Source organism: Poecilia reticulata, chromosome 18 (genome assembly GCF_904066995.2).
Source record: "Poecilia reticulata chromosome 18, P_reticulata-male-v2, whole genome shotgun sequence".
Classification (NCBI taxonomy): domain Eukaryota; kingdom Metazoa; phylum Chordata; class Actinopteri; order Cyprinodontiformes; family Poeciliidae; genus Poecilia; species Poecilia reticulata.
This window is the reverse complement of record NC_088847.1, coordinates 5,981,525-6,000,153: the sequence shown is the minus strand read 5'-3', so window position 1 is coordinate 6,000,153 and position 18,629 is coordinate 5,981,525. Positions and strand designations below refer to the sequence as shown.

Sequence of the window (18,629 nt, the reverse complement as noted above, 5' to 3'; positions counted from 1 at the left end):
AGGAATAATCAATAGTCGTCTCATTCTCAGTTATTACAGCGCGAAACTAGTGATGGACTCTGAACATTCAGAGTCACATACAGACAGTTACAAAGTCGGCCTTCTATCACCTGGAGAACATTTCCAGGATTAAAGCACTAATTCAAGATCTAGGGAAACTCATCTGTGTGTTTATAGAAAACACTGTTGACTACTTGAACAGTGTCTGCACAGGTCTCCCTAAACCACATGTGTCAAACTCAAGGCCCGGGGGCCAAATCTGGCCCACCGTAGCTTTTTATGTGACCCTCCAGACTCCAGATTACATCAATAAGTCCCTCCAGTTTTTCACAAATACGCAAAATTCACACAAAATCGACAGATCCTCACATTTTTCTGATTTTACTGACATTTTTTCTCACAACTAGCTCAAATATCGTAAAAATTCCTGACAAATATTCCTATATTATCACTACAAAATCTATAATTTTGATTGCAAAAAAAACACAAAAAACTATCACAAAGTCCTGGTTGGACTGATCAGTGTGAAAAGATGATCAATATACGTAATTTAATTTTAAGAAACACTTATTGAATGCTGAAACATCTATTTATTAATATTTTAACAATTTAATGGTTTTTATCAATATATTCTGGAACAACCGGCCCTTTGAGAACATTCCAAATTTCGATACGGCCCAAAATGAAAATGAGTTTGACACCGCTGGCCTAAACAGTCAATCAGATAGGCACCACAAATCTGAAACAAACTTCCAGAAAACTGCAAAACAGCCGAAACAGAGTTATTTTAAATCAGGGCTAAAAATGAACCTATTTAGAGTTACTTTTGATTAGCAGTAAATGAAACATTGATCAACATATTTGATGTGTATTGAAGATTTCAATGACGATATTTGACAAAATGCAATGTTTAATGGATCTTTCATAATTGGTGACTGTGCTGTTTTTATGAAACACTTTGTACTGCCTTGTAGCTGAAAATGTTCCATACAAATAAACTTTACTTGACTTGAGGATTCTCAAGCGACTGTAAATGTTGAACTTTTAATTTTTGGTATAGGAGGGAAAATCATGAATCTTGTGGACTGGCAGAATCTTAGACAAAAGCAGACATGCAGGAAGAAAGACTCTAGTCTAAGAAAAAGCAAAGGATGCTTCTCAACCTAAATAAGTAATTTAAGGCCCCATCCCCACAAAGATGAACACACCAAATGTTTGTAAACAATTTTATAAATTGTGTATCCACACAACTTGATGCACGACCACTGAGAACTGTTGTAGTAGGAATACCAGGCCACTCAGTGATACGTATATGTAAACTCTGCAATGGGGCAAGAGGTAAGCTGAAGTTTGTTTTACTATAGGAAAACATAAGCTTAGTTTTTGATAGTCTTTTGAGAACCTTGAACGATAGAGATGTGTTGTCTGTGATTGGTGCAAAAATCAGAGCTTTATTTTTCTTTGGTACATTTTTATGTTTTCATTTTCCTCTTTGCCATGTTCCATAAGGCTGCTGTGGCATCGTATTCAATATCCCTCAGCCTCAAATAGTCAGTGATGTTGCCAATAACATGCTTTCTGTAACCGTCTGGTCTTATTGGAAAATATTTTTGCTAGACTGTTTAAACAAAGACGCTTAGGCTAGGAGTTTAGGTTAGGGATGAGGCATTGAATTTTCCCTTAATCAACAGTGGCTCCTTCTGGACATTGTTGTTCTTGGAAAGGTTACTTTATAAAGTTCTACATCACAAACAAACACACATGCTTGAAAATTGCACAGACACTATTTTAATGTTCAAAGATACAGGACTTAGAAACAATGAATGAATTCCAAACAGACACAAATTCTGTACCAGAGAAGTTTGGTTTATACATCAGGAACTGTTTCAATTTTATCCTCTGTAGCTTCACCTGTTAACCCATTATCTTGTATCCTGTTTTTGGAAAAGACAGAGGGAGTTTTTTTTTTCAGATGTGGTGAAAAACATCACTAAAAAATGTGAGAAGACCTCCATTTATATTTATTTGCAGCAATCTGCATGTACACCTGGTATTCCTGCAGCTGACAACTTTGAATTACGTCTAAGGCCATGCAGATTTGATTTTATTAATTTGACATTTGAAATGGTCCTCCTGGAAAATCTCCAAGGAGATGCTGAATAAAAGGTTTACAAAGGTCTGTCCAGAATTTCCAAACAAATATTTACATGATCCATAGGAACTTTGAGAAAATATCTTATGTGGAGTTACAAGTGGACAAAAGAGTATTAAATATTTGTTTCCAGCTCTGTAATTTAGTTTTTCTAAGTAATTTTTCCAGGTATTTTATATGTAGTTTTTTTATTCTCTGCCACTCGATCCCATTGACGCATGGTTCGGAGTAGTTCAGAGACACGGACATCGGTTACTAGAGCTTCTCAGCTAAGGGCGTCCAATGGAGGTGAGTAATGGAGGTCAGTGCTTGACCTTTGTTTCTGAAATGCGTAAGAGCTGTCTTCACACTCTGCATTTCAAAGTACTTTGGTCGTTTGGGCTAGTTATCTACATATTCTGGGTAGTTAATGGCTACCATTTTATCATTAGAGCTCAATTCAATGTGATTATAGCTAAATGTTGTTTCAGGTTCTCATTTTCTTCTTGAAATGTATTATTTATGTTTTGTTGTGAGAGTATTATCGGCAGGTTAGATAACTATTTATGTTTGGTAAAGATGTTGTGGCTAATAATATTTATACCAAAAGTTGGCTATTCATAAGTCATGAACTTCTTTGTGGTAGACTTTGATCACATGTTTATCCCTTTGTAGATATTTTTGTTTGTCTTTATGAAAAGAGTATTTATGGATTTATAATTAGAATTTAGTACTTACTTATTTGTCTTTGTAGAAACCACACACACAAACTCGCATTCCCCCAATGGCATTGTGATATTGTATGGAGGAACATCAGTGCCTAGTAATCAACAGTGAGATGAATTTCATTGGCAATTAAAGGCAGTAATGATTGGTAACTAATGCTGCGAAGTTAAGTAGAGCCTGATATGGAACTAGGTTTACTAAGTTCTTGCAGATTTAGGTTGGTTTGGTAAAGCTTTTCCCTCAATAAGTACATGTTTTTATTTATTTATGTTGTCTTTCATTTACAGATCTATTCAATTAATTATAATATTGCTGAAAAGTCAATTTATTTCATAAACTTTGTCACTAAACGAAACCCATTATATAGACTAGTTACACACAGATGGATGCTTGAAAGCCTTTATTTCTCTTATGATTTCTCAGTTGCAGTTAATGGAAACATGGCATTTATAGTTAGAATATTACTTCAGACCAGTGAAAAACATTTTTATACCCACATGTTGCTTTGTTATAATGTTTTTACATGCTTAAAGGTTTTCAATTTTCAACACAACTTTAATTTGACAATGTGCCTTATTGGAATGAATATTTTCATTTATTGTCTATGACTCTGTTCAGATCAATTAAAGCTTTATTGTCAGACTGAAATTGATTTTTACACAGATTAAAATACACCATACAAACCATAATGTCCCCTCAGACATTTTTATGTTTAACATTGTAAAATTCTGGAAAAAAGTTAAATTACATGGCTGCACAGTGGCGCAGTTGGTAGAGCTGTTGCCTTGCAGCAAGAAGGTTCTGGGTACGATTCCCGGCCCCGGTCTTTCTGCATGGAGTTTGCATGTTCTCCCTGTGCATGCGTGGGTTTTCTCCGGGTACTCCCGTTTCCTCCCACAGTCCAAAAACATGACTGTCAGGTTAATTGGCCTCTCCAAATTGTCCCTAGGTGTGAGTGTGTGTGTGTGTGTGTGTGTGCATGGTTGTGTGTCCTGTCTGTCTCTGTGTTGCCCTGCGACAGACTGGCGACCTGTCCAGGGTGAACCCCGCCTCTCGCCCGGAACGTTAGCTGGAGATAGGCACCAGCACCCCTCCCGACCCCACTGAGGGACAAAGGTGTAAAGAAAATGGATGGATGGAGTGAAATTACATCAATTAAAAAAATTTGATGTGTTGTTCAGTGACTTGATGCATGCATGTATATTTTCTTTTTCTCATTTATACCTTTGATGCTTTTGTTAGCAAATCACGACTTGAGACTTGACTTGAAAAAATGCTCAAAGACTCAGACTTGACTTTTATGCCATTGACTTGGGACTTGACTCGACTTGAAGCTGTTTACTTGAAAAGACTTGATATTTTTTACTCAAAGTCTTAAAATTTAAAACACATTATTTATAAAGTGGCGTCATTAATTAATTTCACTCATTCCGTATCAATATGCGCAGACCGTCCCTCTGTTTCTCCTCTCTCCTTATGTATGTATGTGTGCGTAGCTGCAGCACAGCCAATCAAATTAACAGGATTTGGACATTTAAAAAAACGCGGCGACGCTGCAGAGCTCAGGGAACGAAGGACGAAATAACCGCTCGAATATTCGAGTAATTTCTTTTGGCTACGTAGGTTATGAACTTTCGAATAAAAAACGAACTGCAACTTGTAAAACATGCAAGAAGAGAATATCGGATGGAGATGCCACGACGTCCAACTTTGTCCGGCATTTGAAGCTTCACAAAGATGGTAGGTGGCGCATTTCTTTGCTGTAAGACAGTTGACTATAGCTAACTTCGTGTTAGCATGTGTACTCCGGGTTAAATTGGTGATGATTTACCATAAATCCGGTCCTTCAAATGCCTCCACAAATAATGTGTACCGTGTTATTAGGTCGGGAAGCCGGTGGAGAGTGAGCGGGGCTCCGGAACAGAAAGCAGATTCTGGACCTGAACTCAGGGAACAGAGTCTCTGTCCCATCATGATGATGAGCCGGTCTAGTATCAGCTAAGGATGGTTGGTGTATTTGAAGACATCTACGTTGGGAAATTATATTGACAATATATTGTTTACTGCAGTCAGTGCATTAAATCAACTGTTTTTGACTTAATGCACTGACCGACGTGACTGTCACATGTCGCACAGAACCCATTTCCAAGTAGTATAGCTTTGCTGGAAAAACAAAAAGAAAATACCGGGGTTTTTTTTGGCCATCTTTCAAAAATTTCTGTGAAAATAAAAATTGTACAATCTCACTGACCCTGAATATAGCACTAAGTGGGATAGTTAACTGAGTAAGACATAAAATAATGAGCTCATTATTTTGTGTTTAGTGATTCTGACCAGCTTGATTCACACAACATGTTTTTATCAATATTGAGATGTGAAATTGGCTGTAGATTTAACCCACTTGGCCTGACAGATATTTATTTTACCATCACATAATCATCATCACATCGTCAAATTCAAAACCACTCCACTTTATTTGCAATGATTTTGATTTTTTCATGTGGTTTATTTGTTAAAACAGACCAAATACAGTGACTGTCCCAAATAAATTTTGTGTTTAGAATATCTAGCCCATATTTACAGAGGACTGAAACTAACATACCTCGAAATAAAAGCAGAAAAATAAATGCACAAGACCTTCCTGAATTTACTTGTAATAACTTCATATATACTTATTTCATTTTTTGAAAACTTTTTTTTATTGAATATCAAGTTTAACAGAACTGCGCAATAAAGAGGTCCAATTTTTAAAAAAAATTATACTTTGTGTTCTGCTGCACATGTCCTATCATTTGAGATAAATACAGATTTTAAAAAGAACAAATGGTCTATTATTTGAATTTTATGTATAATTGCAAATTTAAAAAAAAATTAAAATAAAAACAACTCGAAATGACTTGAAATTAAAGGTTCCTGACTTGAGACCTGACTCGACTTTTGCCTGTCTTGACTTGAGACTTGACTTGACCGTCGTTATTTGAGACTTGACTCGGACTTGAGGACAGAGACTTGAGACTTACTTGAGTCTTGCACCACAGTGACTTGGTCACACCTCTGAAAGAAAGCCACTAAAAGTGGCTTCTAGTTTAGCTTGCAAGGCTCCAAACTCTTTGAGGAACGTACACATATCAGGAGAGCATGACCCAGTTCCAGTAGCGACTTCTGTTTGAGGTAAAACATCCTGACCCAAAGTTAAACCACAGACACACACTAACAACCACAATGTGAAAGTCATCCTGATTCTGTGATGCTGTCGCTGTTATTCTGATTGACTTGATCCTGTTTACTGTTTTTATAAGGTTTCAGGATTAATGGTAAACTGTACACTGAAAAAAAACGGCCTCAATTTACGGTAAAAAACTGGCAGCTGTGGTTTTACCTGAATTTTACCGTCTTTATACGGTAAAATTCTGGCAACCAAAACTGCCAGTTTTTTACCGTGTTTTCAAAATACGGTAAAATACTGGCAACCAAAACTGCCAGTTTTTTACTGTATTTTAGAAATACGGTAAAATTCTGGCAATCAAAACTGCCAGTTTTTTTTACCGTATTTTGGAAATGCAGTATTTTTAAAATACGGTAAAATTCTGGCAACCAAAACTCCCAGTATTTTACCGTATTTTTAAAATGCAGTATTTTACCGTATTTTTAAAATGCATTATTTTACCGTTTTTTTTAAGAATACAGTAAAATTCTGGCAACCAAAACTGCCAGTATTTTATAGTATTTTTGAAATGCAGTATTTTAACGTTTTTTAAGAATACGGTAAAATTCTGGCAACCAAAACTGCCAGTATTTTACCGTATTTTGGAAATGCAGTATTTTATCGTATTTTTAAAATACGGTACAATTCTGGCAACCAAAACTGCCAGTATTTTACCGTATTTTTGAAATGCAGTATTTTAACGTTTTTTAAGAATACGGTAAAATTCTGGCAACCAAAACTGCCAGTATTTTACCGTATTTTGGAAATGCAGTATTTTATCGTATTTTTAAAATACGGTACAATTCTGGCAACCAAAACTGCCAGTATTTTACCGTATTTCCCAAATACGGTAAAATACCGTATTTCCTAAAATATGTTAAATAAAAAATTTAAATGTGGTTTTGCCATAGTAAATACGGTCATACTGCCTGAGGCATAGTCTCTACATAAGTGAAAAACACGGCCAGACTGTATGATATATTGACATTTTATGGCAACCCCCCCCCCAAAAAACCTTATGGTGAATTACTGGTCTCTGTTCTTACCAGAATTTTACCATAACAATTATAGTACAACACACAAGGAAGTGTAACTTGTCAGCATTTCTATACAGAAAGTTATGTATGCAAATATGACAAATAATGTTTTGGAAATGTAAAGATGCTAAGGTGCAGGCTCCCAGTTGCAACCTTTTTTAAAAAAAAATACATTTTTAATTGACCTGACCTATAACGTTGTCATCACCATCTGACAAAAAATGAATAAAAAATCATTTTCAATGACCTTATTAGTGATATTTTTACTCATTTTACAGATAAATGCTTCTCAAGAAACAAAATAAATATTATTTACAACAAAAAACAACAAAAAGTCCATCTGACTGAGTTGACACTGCATGACGGAGTTGACACAGAACTGAATGTGGTGACAAACTAGTGAGTAAAATGAAAAACCTCATGCATGTGAAGTAATGCAATTTATGTAAAATACATTAAAATTAATTAATTGCACATTTAAGTGAGATTTGACAACAATTTCACTGAAAGAGTCACAAAAACTCTGATGGAGTTGACATCTGACGGAGTTGACGAAAAGCCAAACTACCTCAATTTATATGATGTTATTCTGAAGGAGGCCATGTTGTAGCTCATCTGATCCATGAAATCTTTATATTATACCAAAATTAAGCTTTTATTTCACAAAATTTCATCAAAGTTTTATAAATTGTCAGTTATGGTGTTGACACATCATAGTTGTGACAAACAACTTAGGAATAAAAAGAAGAAAAAACTAAATAACATAAGCTAACCAGAGCTAACTAGCCCTCTTAGCAAAGGAAGAGAAGGAAAGTGGTCATGGGGTCCTCAGAAGTTCTGGTGCCCCCAATAATGCCTGATTTTCTAACATTCTTTTCATTTCTGATGGTGTTGACAAAAACTAGGGACAAATTTCAATGGAGTTGGAAAATATATAAAAAAGATTTTTAATTCAATTTATTGATACTTTTATAATTATTTATATGACTACTTATACTTAATTGTAATATTATATAAATTTAGTATTTCTTTAATTGTTTTAAACTATTATAATGTATTGAGTTCTGCTCCTGGACAGGCATCATCCACCGACTACAATGTTTAAAATGAAAAAAATATTCAGCAAACACCAGGAAAATATACATTGTTGTGCTCACATGACCCAGGTTAGTTTAGTCAGATATTTGAAAAAAAATATATTTTGTGTATATTTTATTCAAATTTTGTGCTTCATCCATAGGACCTGTTTTGTCCCTTTTCTCAAGAATCACTGAAATGCACAATTCTCTTAAATGTTTGTTTCATCTTTGTTGACTTGCATATGGAGACTTCAACCAGGCGGTGTGATCATTTCTGACTGAAAATTCAGTAGTTCTTAAACCTTTGTTTGTTGTCAACAGGTGTGATCCTCTCTGCAACCTGACAAAATACACAAACAAAAAACAAATAAAAACAAATATAACTGTTTTAGGCAATTTATGAAATAGATACACACCATTTATCTGAGTCTCATGAAGACTAATAAGTTGTCTTCAACCATTTATGTAAGTTACAATTCCTGCAAGCTAGCAGAAACAAAGCTGTAAATGTGTACACTTTTCATACAGGCAAACAAATAGATACACCTGAGACGATTTATGCTATGTCAGTTTTTCTCAGTCACTTTTGGTGAATTTCTCAAGTCATTGTTGGCATTTACAAAACAGTAAGTGGATTTCTCAAAACAATTTGTAGAAACAGCAAAAATAGAATTTGTTTGCTTGAAAAATCCTTAGTTCAGCTCTCAAAATTCTCAGTTAACATATCAGTGACTCAAAATAATAAGTTATAGTCAAATTATAGACAGTCAAATTGATTAGTCATGGGAAGAGACTACAAAATTCACATTTACGCTTTTGCTGTAATTTATTGATGGACCATGCCATGGTGATTCAGGTTCAGAAAGAAAAAGACAGAAATGCAGAGAAAAAAAAGTAGAAAAGGAACCACAGGACAATCTCCTCATGGAAAACTGTACAGTGCTGTAGAAATTACATAATTACATTACATTTTAATTTCCATCGTCATGCTGAAAAAGGCTTAAAAAAAATAAAATGTGCAAAAGATTTAGGCCAGTAAAGTATTAGATGTTGGCCTTCAACACATCTGTATTGTTGGGTCTGCTTTCTCTCACCCTCCTCTCGACGAGGGTCTTCAAATAATGAGTTCATCAGCAGGACTCTGGAGAACTTGACTTTTCACTGAGGAGGTAATTCAGCCATTGAATTCAGATGTGATGAACCAGGGAGACATTTAAAAGTTTCAGAAAACCGACCCTGAATCCCTGAACCTGAGGACTCCTGCTCCAGACAGAACACTATAGATTCTCTATGAGGCTTCGGTCAAACATGTACAGTAACATCAAGGTCACTGAACTGGCTCATGATACCTTTGGCATCGCAACAGAAAAGTTCAAATTTCAGCTGAAACAAACATCAGAAAAGTTTATTTTCATCTGAAAAAACCAGGACTTTGGACCACTGAGCAACAACCTGGTTCTTTTCCACTCAGAACCAGGTGAGACACTGCTGACGACACCCGCTTGACTCTAACAATCTCATAGCCTTTCTAACAGTCCCTCTTCACCATGTCATAATCACCATGCTTCTCTATGATGCCATTTACAACAGTTCTTTGGAGCGATGGACTGAGATGATGAGCCGTAGCGATACTGTGTAAAATTATCATTGACAGCACCTCACAACACTTAATGCTTTTGACATTTTATTGTCGATGTTTTCTATTACAACACTTTCAGTTGAATTGTACTTAACCCTTGTGCGTGCAAGGACTGAGGCAAACGTTGAGGACTGTGGCAAATGATTCAAGGTTTACGGGTGTGTTTACAAATGGTGTTTACAGTTAGACGTCTTGAAAACCATAATGTTCCTAGAAAGACTTTAAAAGTAAATTAAAAAAGCAGAAAAGTCAGGCATTTCTAAAACTGTAATGAAACTATGTAAAAGAAGTAGCTATTAAAAACCCCCAGTAAATTTCATATACATATGATGTCAAAAAACACATTGCGTGTTGAAGATTATTTTGTCAAAAATTAGCATAAAATGTCATCATTCTAAATGTCATTAGCATAAAATCAATCAACTCCCCCACCACCAAAACACACATGCACACACACACACACACACACACACACACACACACACACACACACACACACACACACACAGCTCCAAACTCTTTAAAAAGCCATAAAAGTTTGATTCCTTGGAAACACTGGAGCACATCGTCAAAGATGAATCTCTAAAAAACAGGATAAACAAGTGGATGTTTGAACAGTTGTTCAAACAGCAGTTTGAAGAAAAAACATTTACATTTAAATGTGCTAAGGGTGTGAATACTTTTGGGCTGCACCAAATGGCCAGTGTTACTTGACTCGTTTTCAATTTAAAGCAGTGGAAAATTCTGGCTTTCAAAAGTGGAATCTCTCCAGATAACGACAGATAAAAATCCCACAATTGAGTAACTTGGTCAAACACAGGAAGCAGCTCAGGAAAATAACCTTCAGTGGAACGGTGACTGAAAAAAAGAGGACAGAAAGGAACAAAATTAAAATGTAATCAAATAATTTTACAGCATCCAAAAACGTAACAATAAAATTTACACTGTGGATTTCTGTTGTATATTTGATACTTGATGGAAATTGATTTTAATAAACACAGAGTGAAATATTTCAAGCCTTTATTTGTTGATTATGTCTTGCAGATATGAAAACCCAGAATTGAATGAGTAAGATTTTTTGTTTTTTTACATAAGATCAACGGGATATTTTAAACAGAAATGTTAAAATTTTGAATAGTATTATTACTACCGACTGACTTCAATGCCAGTGTTCAAGATCCAGCGTCCTGAAACTTCTAGCTGTGTAAATTAGAGAGAAGTTGTTTATTTTTATTCTATAAGTGTTGCTGTTTATTGTTCTATAATATTCCACCTCACTATGCTGGTATTCATAAAGCAATACCAGCATAAGTTCAGTGTGAAACTACTCTGTCAGTAGTTTCACACAGAGTGAAACTACGTTTCACACACAACTATGTTTCACTCTATCAGTGAAATGTAGTTATCACTGATAGAGATAAAAAAGCTGCTTGGCTATACATTTCCTGGTAATCAGGCAGTGTCAGCGCTTGGTAATATTAATCAAAATGACTGATGGTTAATGACTACCTTTGAACATTTTTAATAGTTAACTATGTGGTGATATTATTTTATCCTCCAGCTTACTTTAAACTACAATAATTATTTTTGTACCTAACTATTGATTTAGGTTCAAATTTTTATTCATTATAATTATTGTTGATATTTTTATATTGATATTTTTATGTACATCTGTATGAAAACGTAGTGCTAACACAGATTTTCAAAAACTTTTTCAACACTGCAAAAGTAAACACAACATGATTTCTCAGTAGTTAACCATTAATCAGAGATTCAGAAGCTTTATAAAAACACCAAACAGCATCAAGTCAGAGAACTAGAGGCAGTGTAACAGAACCAGGATGACTTTCACTCTGTGGTTGTTACTGTGGTTCTGTGGTTTAACTTTGGCCCAGGATGGTTTACCTCAAACAGAAGTCGCTACTGAAACTGGGTCATGCTTTCCTGATATGTGTAAGTTGCTCAAAGAGTTTGGAGCCATGAAAGAGAAACAAGAAGCTATGGAAACGAGGCAGAAGGAGACTGAAAACCAGGTTCTAGAACTGAAGAAGAAAGGTAAAGTCTGCTTTTGGACATTTTAAAGACATATATGACTAAATAAGTGGAACAGTCTACAGCTTTTTTTAATACATATATTTTTTTTATTTAGAAGTGTCCAACATAGCATTTAGTGCTGCAGCTGGTGGCAGTGGACACATTGGACCCCTCAGCATAGACACAACATTAATCTACAGAAGAGTAATAATCAATGTGGGCAATGCCTACAATCAGCACACAGGTGGGTCATTACATTATGTAAATGATATATTTCTTGATTAGAATACCTGTAGTGTCAGTCATTAAGGTAGAGGTTTGCGAACTCTCCACCTGTGGAAATCCAAGACTTTAAGACATGATATTACTGCCAAAATTAAGACTAAAGTACACCCAGTGTTGAGTACTTCCTCAATGCAGGAGGCTAGATCTATTCTGAAGCTAGCTACTGGTCAAATTATTAACAGGAGGGCACCGATAACTGAACAGCTGCCACTGTCAAATGAGAAGGAGATTCTGCTAGCTTTGAAGAAGCTAGTGACTAGCATGCCTAAGCTGGTCACCCACTGGTTTTCTTACTTCCTCTGCTGACCATTAGCAGAGAAAAGCTAACATTAGCATTGGGTAGGCCAACTTGACAATGTTGGTCACCTGAAACTTGTACTTCTTACTTTAAAGAAAACGTCAAGAAAATTAATTGGCATATTATACTGTATCTGTTGGCATCATTCATTACATGCATTGACATCTGTTCTTTTGACAGTTTACTGTAATACATGACATCAAGCATAAACATACTGAATAGTACACAACTAATGATGCGTTCACACCAAAGGCATTTTTCTGTTGGCGGCCTATTTGTCGGACATGATGGATGCGTCTTCAAATCGCATCCCGGTATACACTGGAAATGCATCATGACGGACCGTAAGGAGCCTCCACACCTAATTCTTAAATTTGTGACACCAATTACGCTTGGTGTCACCGTGGATCACAGTAAAATATCACAAGAACACATCGATGCATTTAATGTCTTACACTTACAGATATTGCACACTAACTATTTTTTAAGAAAAAGAACAAGTGATGGCTGGCCAGGCTACGCCTGCTATTTGCCAGCATACCCAAGGCTAATGCTACCCTATCTGTGCTAATGGACAGCAATCTATTTGGTTTACAGCCTAGGCATGCTAGCCAAGGCTAGACCATACTCTCCAAACCAACGCAAATGAGTAACCTCCTTATGTAAAAATGCTGAATCATGCTTCATAATATTTATTAAACCTAGATCTTGTTTTCCCAGGTATATTTGCTGCACCAGTTCCAGGCATATACTACTTCACCTTCTTTTATCATGCCGGAGGATCACAAGTTGTGAGTCTAGCCCTGATGAAGAACAATGAGGTTGTTGCGACTGTCTATGACCACAAAACATCACATGATGGGGCTGATAATGGAGGCAATGCAGCTTTCCTGCAACTGCAGCAAGGAGACCACGTGTACATCAGGTTGGGTGCGAACAGTCATGTCTGGCAGAACGATCACATCACCACTTTCAGTGGCGTTCTTCTGCGTCAACTCTGAAATAAACTATATAAGCTATGCTACTATACACTTAACGTATAAGCTTTATAAGAGATTTCTTGTCTCCAAACTAAATTTTCTATCTTAATAACCCTCGAGTCATTTATTGTATGTGCACACATCGGAATTAATCAAGAATTCAAATTGTACCTGATGAAGAATGATCTTGGAATAATTTCTGCAATAAACCACTCCAGTTTACAATTTTTCTTTTTTACTTCTGATTTTCAGTTGTAAATTCTGACATTTTAAAGAACGGTAGAGAAAGCAAAAGAATGTCTACAACACTTTTTATTAGAAGAATATGTAAATGGATCTGATTGTACTTGTATATGTTTTTTTAAGGCTTCAGTGGTTAAGATAAGAAAAAAAAGGCCCGCAATCAATGTGGTGTCTCTTAAATGACTAAATTATTTACGGACAAAAATCTTTGTGTCACAAGAACTTATAATTAAACACATTCTGAAGAACATGTTTGTTTGGAACTTATTTGTTGTTGGTTTAAAGTCAAGTGTGTTTAATGAACATAAATATTGAGTCTGAACAATTTTCTTGCATGTGTATTCATGAAGTAGCATTTTGATTTAACCACACAAAAAAAACACATCCAGAAGGAGGCGCTATTGATAAACAAGAAAGTTCATGGCTTCTTCCTGAACTTGCTGTCCTGATCTCGAACACCTAAAATTCTGTATTTTACAAAGAGGAAACTGAAAATATAAAAACACACCAAAAAAAACATGAAGCTCAGCTTTTCCCGCTAATCGCAGACGTTCTCCGTCATTCCACTAAACTTTACAATTCAGAGTCAAGAACTAAGCTTGTGTTTCCCTGTCCAGTCCAACAGAACCAACACAAAACTCAGCACCAAAATGTCCACAGTCGCTACTTTATCCTCAAACTCTTCCACAGTCTAATAACCTTTTGCATAGATACAAAAAACTACTTTATTATATGTAATCAAAGTATTTGGTTTTGGTTATCGATTTTCAGGTCGCTAAGGTCAAGTTAAGCAATTGAAAACATGTCACAACCCTCAGGCCACTACGATAAAGCAGCTCTTCTGAGCAGTGCTCTATGTAATCAGAGCATGTTGCTTGGTGGGTGGGCTCTACAATCACTGCCAATAATCAGCATGAGACAGAAAGCGTTAGAAAGGCATAAAAGAGCGAGAATCAGGGTTGCTGTCAGTGCGAGGTTTCGAAGACAGAATCAACATGAACTTCACTTTTTGTGTCCTAGTGTTAATCTCTGGTTTAACTCTGGTCCAGAGTGTTGTTGAAACAGAAACGTCTGCTGGAACTCAGTCATGCTGTCCTGACTCGTCTCTCTTCCACCAAGAGCTCAGTGCTGTGAAAGCAAAACTGGAAGCTGTAGAAACAAAACTGAAAGAGACCGAAAGCCAGGTTCTGGTGCTTAAAGAGAAAGGTAAACTCTCTTTTTGATTGGTTTAGAACAGTGGTGTCCAAAGTCTGTCCTCAAGGGCCGGCATCCTGCATGTTTTAGTTCTCTCCCTGGCTTAACGCACCTGGATCAAATGATGGCTCATTAGAAGGCCAAAGAAAAACACTGGCATGCTGAAAAGGTTGTTACTACCAGCAGGGAGAGAACTAATACATGCAGGATGTTGGCCCTCGAGGACCGACTTTGGGGACCCCTGGTTTAGAAGTTTTACTGAGTTTCATTTTTTTATTATCTAGAAGCATTGAAGGTAGTTTTCAGTGCTGCGACAGGTGGGAATGGAGCCATTGGACCCTTCAGCCAACACCAAACGTTGGTCTTCAGAACCGTGATAACAAATATAGGCAGTGCCTACAACCAGCACACAGGTAAGTTCAGTTGATCATACAGCTATATGTAGTTTAGCATTCAAAATATTAAAGTCAGACAAAAATATTAATCTAAATACATGTAGTTAGCTTTTCAGAAAACTCAGCCAGCTGTCATTAATTTAAGACGTAAAAGCCTATGGAGTGAAAGCCATTAAGATTTCACTTTTCTTGTGATATACATTTTAGAAATGTGAAGGACCATTAAGTCCGACTCACTTGATTGACTAAAACTTTGTTCCCACAGGCGTCTTCGTTGCTCCCGTTCGAGGAATATACCACTTCGCCTTCTATTATCACGCCTCAGGATTACATCCTTCGTACGTCCACCTGATGAAGAACAGCGAGATTGTTGTGTTGAGCTCTGACCAGCAGACAGCGAATGACGGGGCTGATAATGGAGGCAATGCGGCTCTTCTGGAGCTGCAGCAGGGAGACCAGGTCTACCTCCAGCTGGTTGCCAACAACCACGTCTGGGGAAACAACTACCACACCACGTTCAGCGGCTTTCTGCTGCATCAAGTCTGAAAAATGACTGAATACTGATATAAATTACTTAAACTCTTTGAAGAAACAGAAATCAATTAACATAGTTTTCTTTTTGATTTGCTAATCCATTGAAAGTATATATGTTTAAACTGAACAAAATATAATCCTACAACAAAACTTACTCCCACATTCCATGAACATCACTCGTGAGACTAGTGAAGTCTTTACTTCTCTTTACTTCTCTTTAACTTTAGACTACTGATGAGCCACAAAATACATTAAATTAAAAATGCAAAAATTAGAATGTTGTGAAATTTTGTCTTGTGAAATCTGTACATCATTAAAATCCAAAATAAAAGACTAAGAACTGTTGCCTTATTGAAAGAAAAACAAACAATTTCTGTTTTGTTGACCAATTTTTGACCATTCTTGACTTGTGGCCAGGGACAGAAGTCATTTCAAGGGCCTCAAATGGCCCCTGGGCCCCTGCTACATAATACATATTTCATTTGAATTACACAGTAATTCAAATTACTACAAGTAATGTGTATTATGATATACATATATGTACTGTATGTATGTGGGTGTGTGTGTGTGTGTGTGTGTGTGTGTCACTCGAAACTGCGAAGCAAAGGCTCCAAGCCTTGGTCAGTCTAAAGAGAGAATGAAGCCAAGAGGATTAACCGGCTCTTCTCCACTCAACCAGCTAACATGTACTCCCAATACTCCCAATGGCAGGGTAATAACAACAGAGCAGACCCACCAAGGCTGGAGACTGAACAATACTGGAAAGGCATATGGGAAAGGGAGGCGTCCCACAACAGCAATGCACAGTGGCTAACCTCTCTACGAGAGGACCACAGCAACCTCCCTGAACAAGCCCCGGTAACCATCACTGTGGCAGATGTCCAAGAAAGAGTCTCGGGTATGAAAAACTGGACAGGACCTGACATGATCCATGCCTACTGGCTGAAGAAACTCACTGCCCTCCATGAGCGACTGGCAACTCAACTGAACCAGCTGCTACAAAATGGGACTCACCCTGAATGGTTAACTGAATGGCGGACAATCCTGATACAGAAGGACCCCTCAAAGGGTTCAGTCCCATCCAACTATCGGCCAATAACCTGTCTCTCTACAACATGGAAGCTCATGTCAGGCATCATAGCGGCTAAGATAAGCAGGCACATGGATAAATACATGAGCAAGGCACAGAAGGGCATAGGCATAAATAGCAGAGGAGAAACAACAGAGGAAAGTCTTTGTGGTTGATGTAGCAATACCAAGTGAATACAACATCAGGAAAAAAGAGCATGAGAAACTGGAGAAATACCAGGGCCTCAGGGAGGAACTGGAAAAGACCTGGAAGGTGAAGTTTCTCATGCTCTTTTTCTTGATGTTGTATTCACTTGGTATTGCTACATCAACCACAAAGACTTTCCTCTGTTGTTTCTCCTCTGCTATTTATGCCTATGCCCTTCTGTGCCTTGCTCATGTATTTATCCATGTGCCTGCTTATCTTAGCCGCTATGATGCCTGACATGAGCTTCCATGTTGTAGAGAGACAGGTTATTGGCCGATAGTTGGATGGGACTGAACCCTTTGAGGGGTCCTTCTGTATCAGGATTGTCCGCCATTCAGTTAACCATTCAGGGTGAGTCCCATTTTGTAGCAGCTGGTTCAGTTGAGTTGCCAGTCGCTCATGGAGGGCAGTGAGTTTCTTCAGCCAGTAGGCATGGATCATGTCAGGTCCTGTCCAGTTTTTCCAAGGAACAACATCAGACATCTCAGTCTAGAAATGTGCAGTTCTAGGCACAGCCAAGATCCTGGAGGAGAAACCTCAAGCGCCAAGGCCTCTGGTAGAGAACCCGAGCTCAGAGGATGACAGAGACCACCCACGGAGGATGAGAAGGGAATTTATATATATATATATATATATATATATATATATATATACTTTTTATTTTTTTTGTCGTTGATTTTTTTGTTTTGTTTTTCTATTTTGTTTGTTTTGTCGAATCAAGAACTTTGCCAGTGCTATTTCACCATGGCAACAACTTACCTTTATACACTCCTTGTCTGAGGTATACTGATGCATTTGTCATCATTTCATTTTTCACACCTCATAACAAAGATTTCTGTCTTTATCATCCCCATTGTGTCAGGTTGTGATGCATTATTTCTATGTATGAAGATTAAATTAAAGACGTTCCACACACACAAAAGAAATGACATTTCTGTGTTTCTAAGAGCACAATGTTGTCATAAAATAATCTTCTTATTTGTCTGAGCTAAGACACACGTTGCAGATTTTGTATAAACAAAGTTCTTTTGTACTGTCTTAGACCGTACTACTAGTACTACTACAGTTTTACTTTGGTACAAAAGCAAAAACAGAACAGCAGTCCTTCATACTGTAATGAATGTTTGTAATACTTATAATTGTATGAGTAGCTTGAATAACATCTTACTCTATAAGAAACATAATGAACTAGTGATGGGAAGTTCAGTTCTTTTGTTATTTTATTATCAACTATAGCTTCATATTTTATCACAACCTTCGAAACTGAACGCTCACTGCAATGAGCACAACAAAGAAAATAAAGACAGCTATGGATGCCAGAATTGTGGCCACGATGTTGAGGATGTGAGCAGTGGAGGCATAACGTCGGGCACCATCTTGATCTCCAACCACCTTGCGGTCTCTGGACTGAAATCAGCAAAAATACGCATGAAAATAAGAATCTAGTTTTTCTTTTATAAGTAAAGAACTCAGTAATCCTACACATTCGTTACTATAGATAGTGTTGAATGTGATTTTTTTTTTTTTTACATCAAACATTAAATATGGTATGGGAAAAAGTTTGACTTATTTA

At 36.8% G+C, this 18,629-nt stretch overlaps 2 protein-coding genes across 2 annotated transcripts; both read left to right on the top strand.

The window, feature by feature from the left end:
- Positions 1-11,593: 11,593 nt before the first annotated feature.
- On the top strand, positions 11,594-13,552 carry LOC103472741 (complement C1q tumor necrosis factor-related protein 3-like). Its single transcript, XM_008422563.3, has 3 exons — positions 11,594-11,872; positions 11,967-12,095; positions 13,155-13,552. The coding sequence occupies exons 1-3, from the start codon at positions 11,659-11,661 to the stop codon at positions 13,433-13,435; spliced, it is 624 nt and encodes a 207-aa protein (XP_008420785.2). The 5' UTR covers positions 11,594-11,658; the 3' UTR covers positions 13,436-13,552.
- Positions 13,553-14,543: 991 nt separating this feature from the next.
- LOC103472740 (complement C1q-like protein 2) lies at positions 14,544-15,924 on the top strand. The gene is made up of 3 exons (XM_008422561.3): positions 14,544-14,863; positions 15,136-15,264; positions 15,512-15,924. Exons 1-3 carry the CDS (start codon positions 14,653-14,655, stop codon positions 15,790-15,792), a joined length of 621 nt encoding a protein of 206 aa, XP_008420783.1. The 5' UTR covers positions 14,544-14,652; the 3' UTR covers positions 15,793-15,924.
- Positions 15,925-18,629: the final 2,705 nt, after the last annotated feature.

What these genes read in the sequence shown, in the direction of transcription:
- LOC103472741 (XM_008422563.3), top strand. Translation starts at nt 11,659, where the DNA reads ATGACTTTCACTCTGTGGTTGTTACTGTGGTTCTGTGGTTTAACTTTG. An exon ending in TCTAGAACTGAAGAAGAAAG is followed by an intron (nt 11,873 to 11,966) that starts GTAAAGTCTGCT and finishes TTTTTTATTTAG; the next exon opens with AAGTGTCCAACATAGCATTT. An exon ending in TGCCTACAATCAGCACACAG is followed by an intron (nt 12,096 to 13,154) that starts GTGGGTCATTAC and finishes TTGTTTTCCCAG; the next exon opens with GTATATTTGCTGCACCAGTT.
- LOC103472740 (XM_008422561.3), top strand. Translation starts at nt 14,653, where the DNA reads ATGAACTTCACTTTTTGTGTCCTAGTGTTAATCTCTGGTTTAACTCTG. An exon ending in TCTGGTGCTTAAAGAGAAAG is followed by an intron (nt 14,864 to 15,135) that starts GTAAACTCTCTT and finishes TTTATTATCTAG; the next exon opens with AAGCATTGAAGGTAGTTTTC. An exon ending in TGCCTACAACCAGCACACAG is followed by an intron (nt 15,265 to 15,511) that starts GTAAGTTCAGTT and finishes TTGTTCCCACAG; the next exon opens with GCGTCTTCGTTGCTCCCGTT.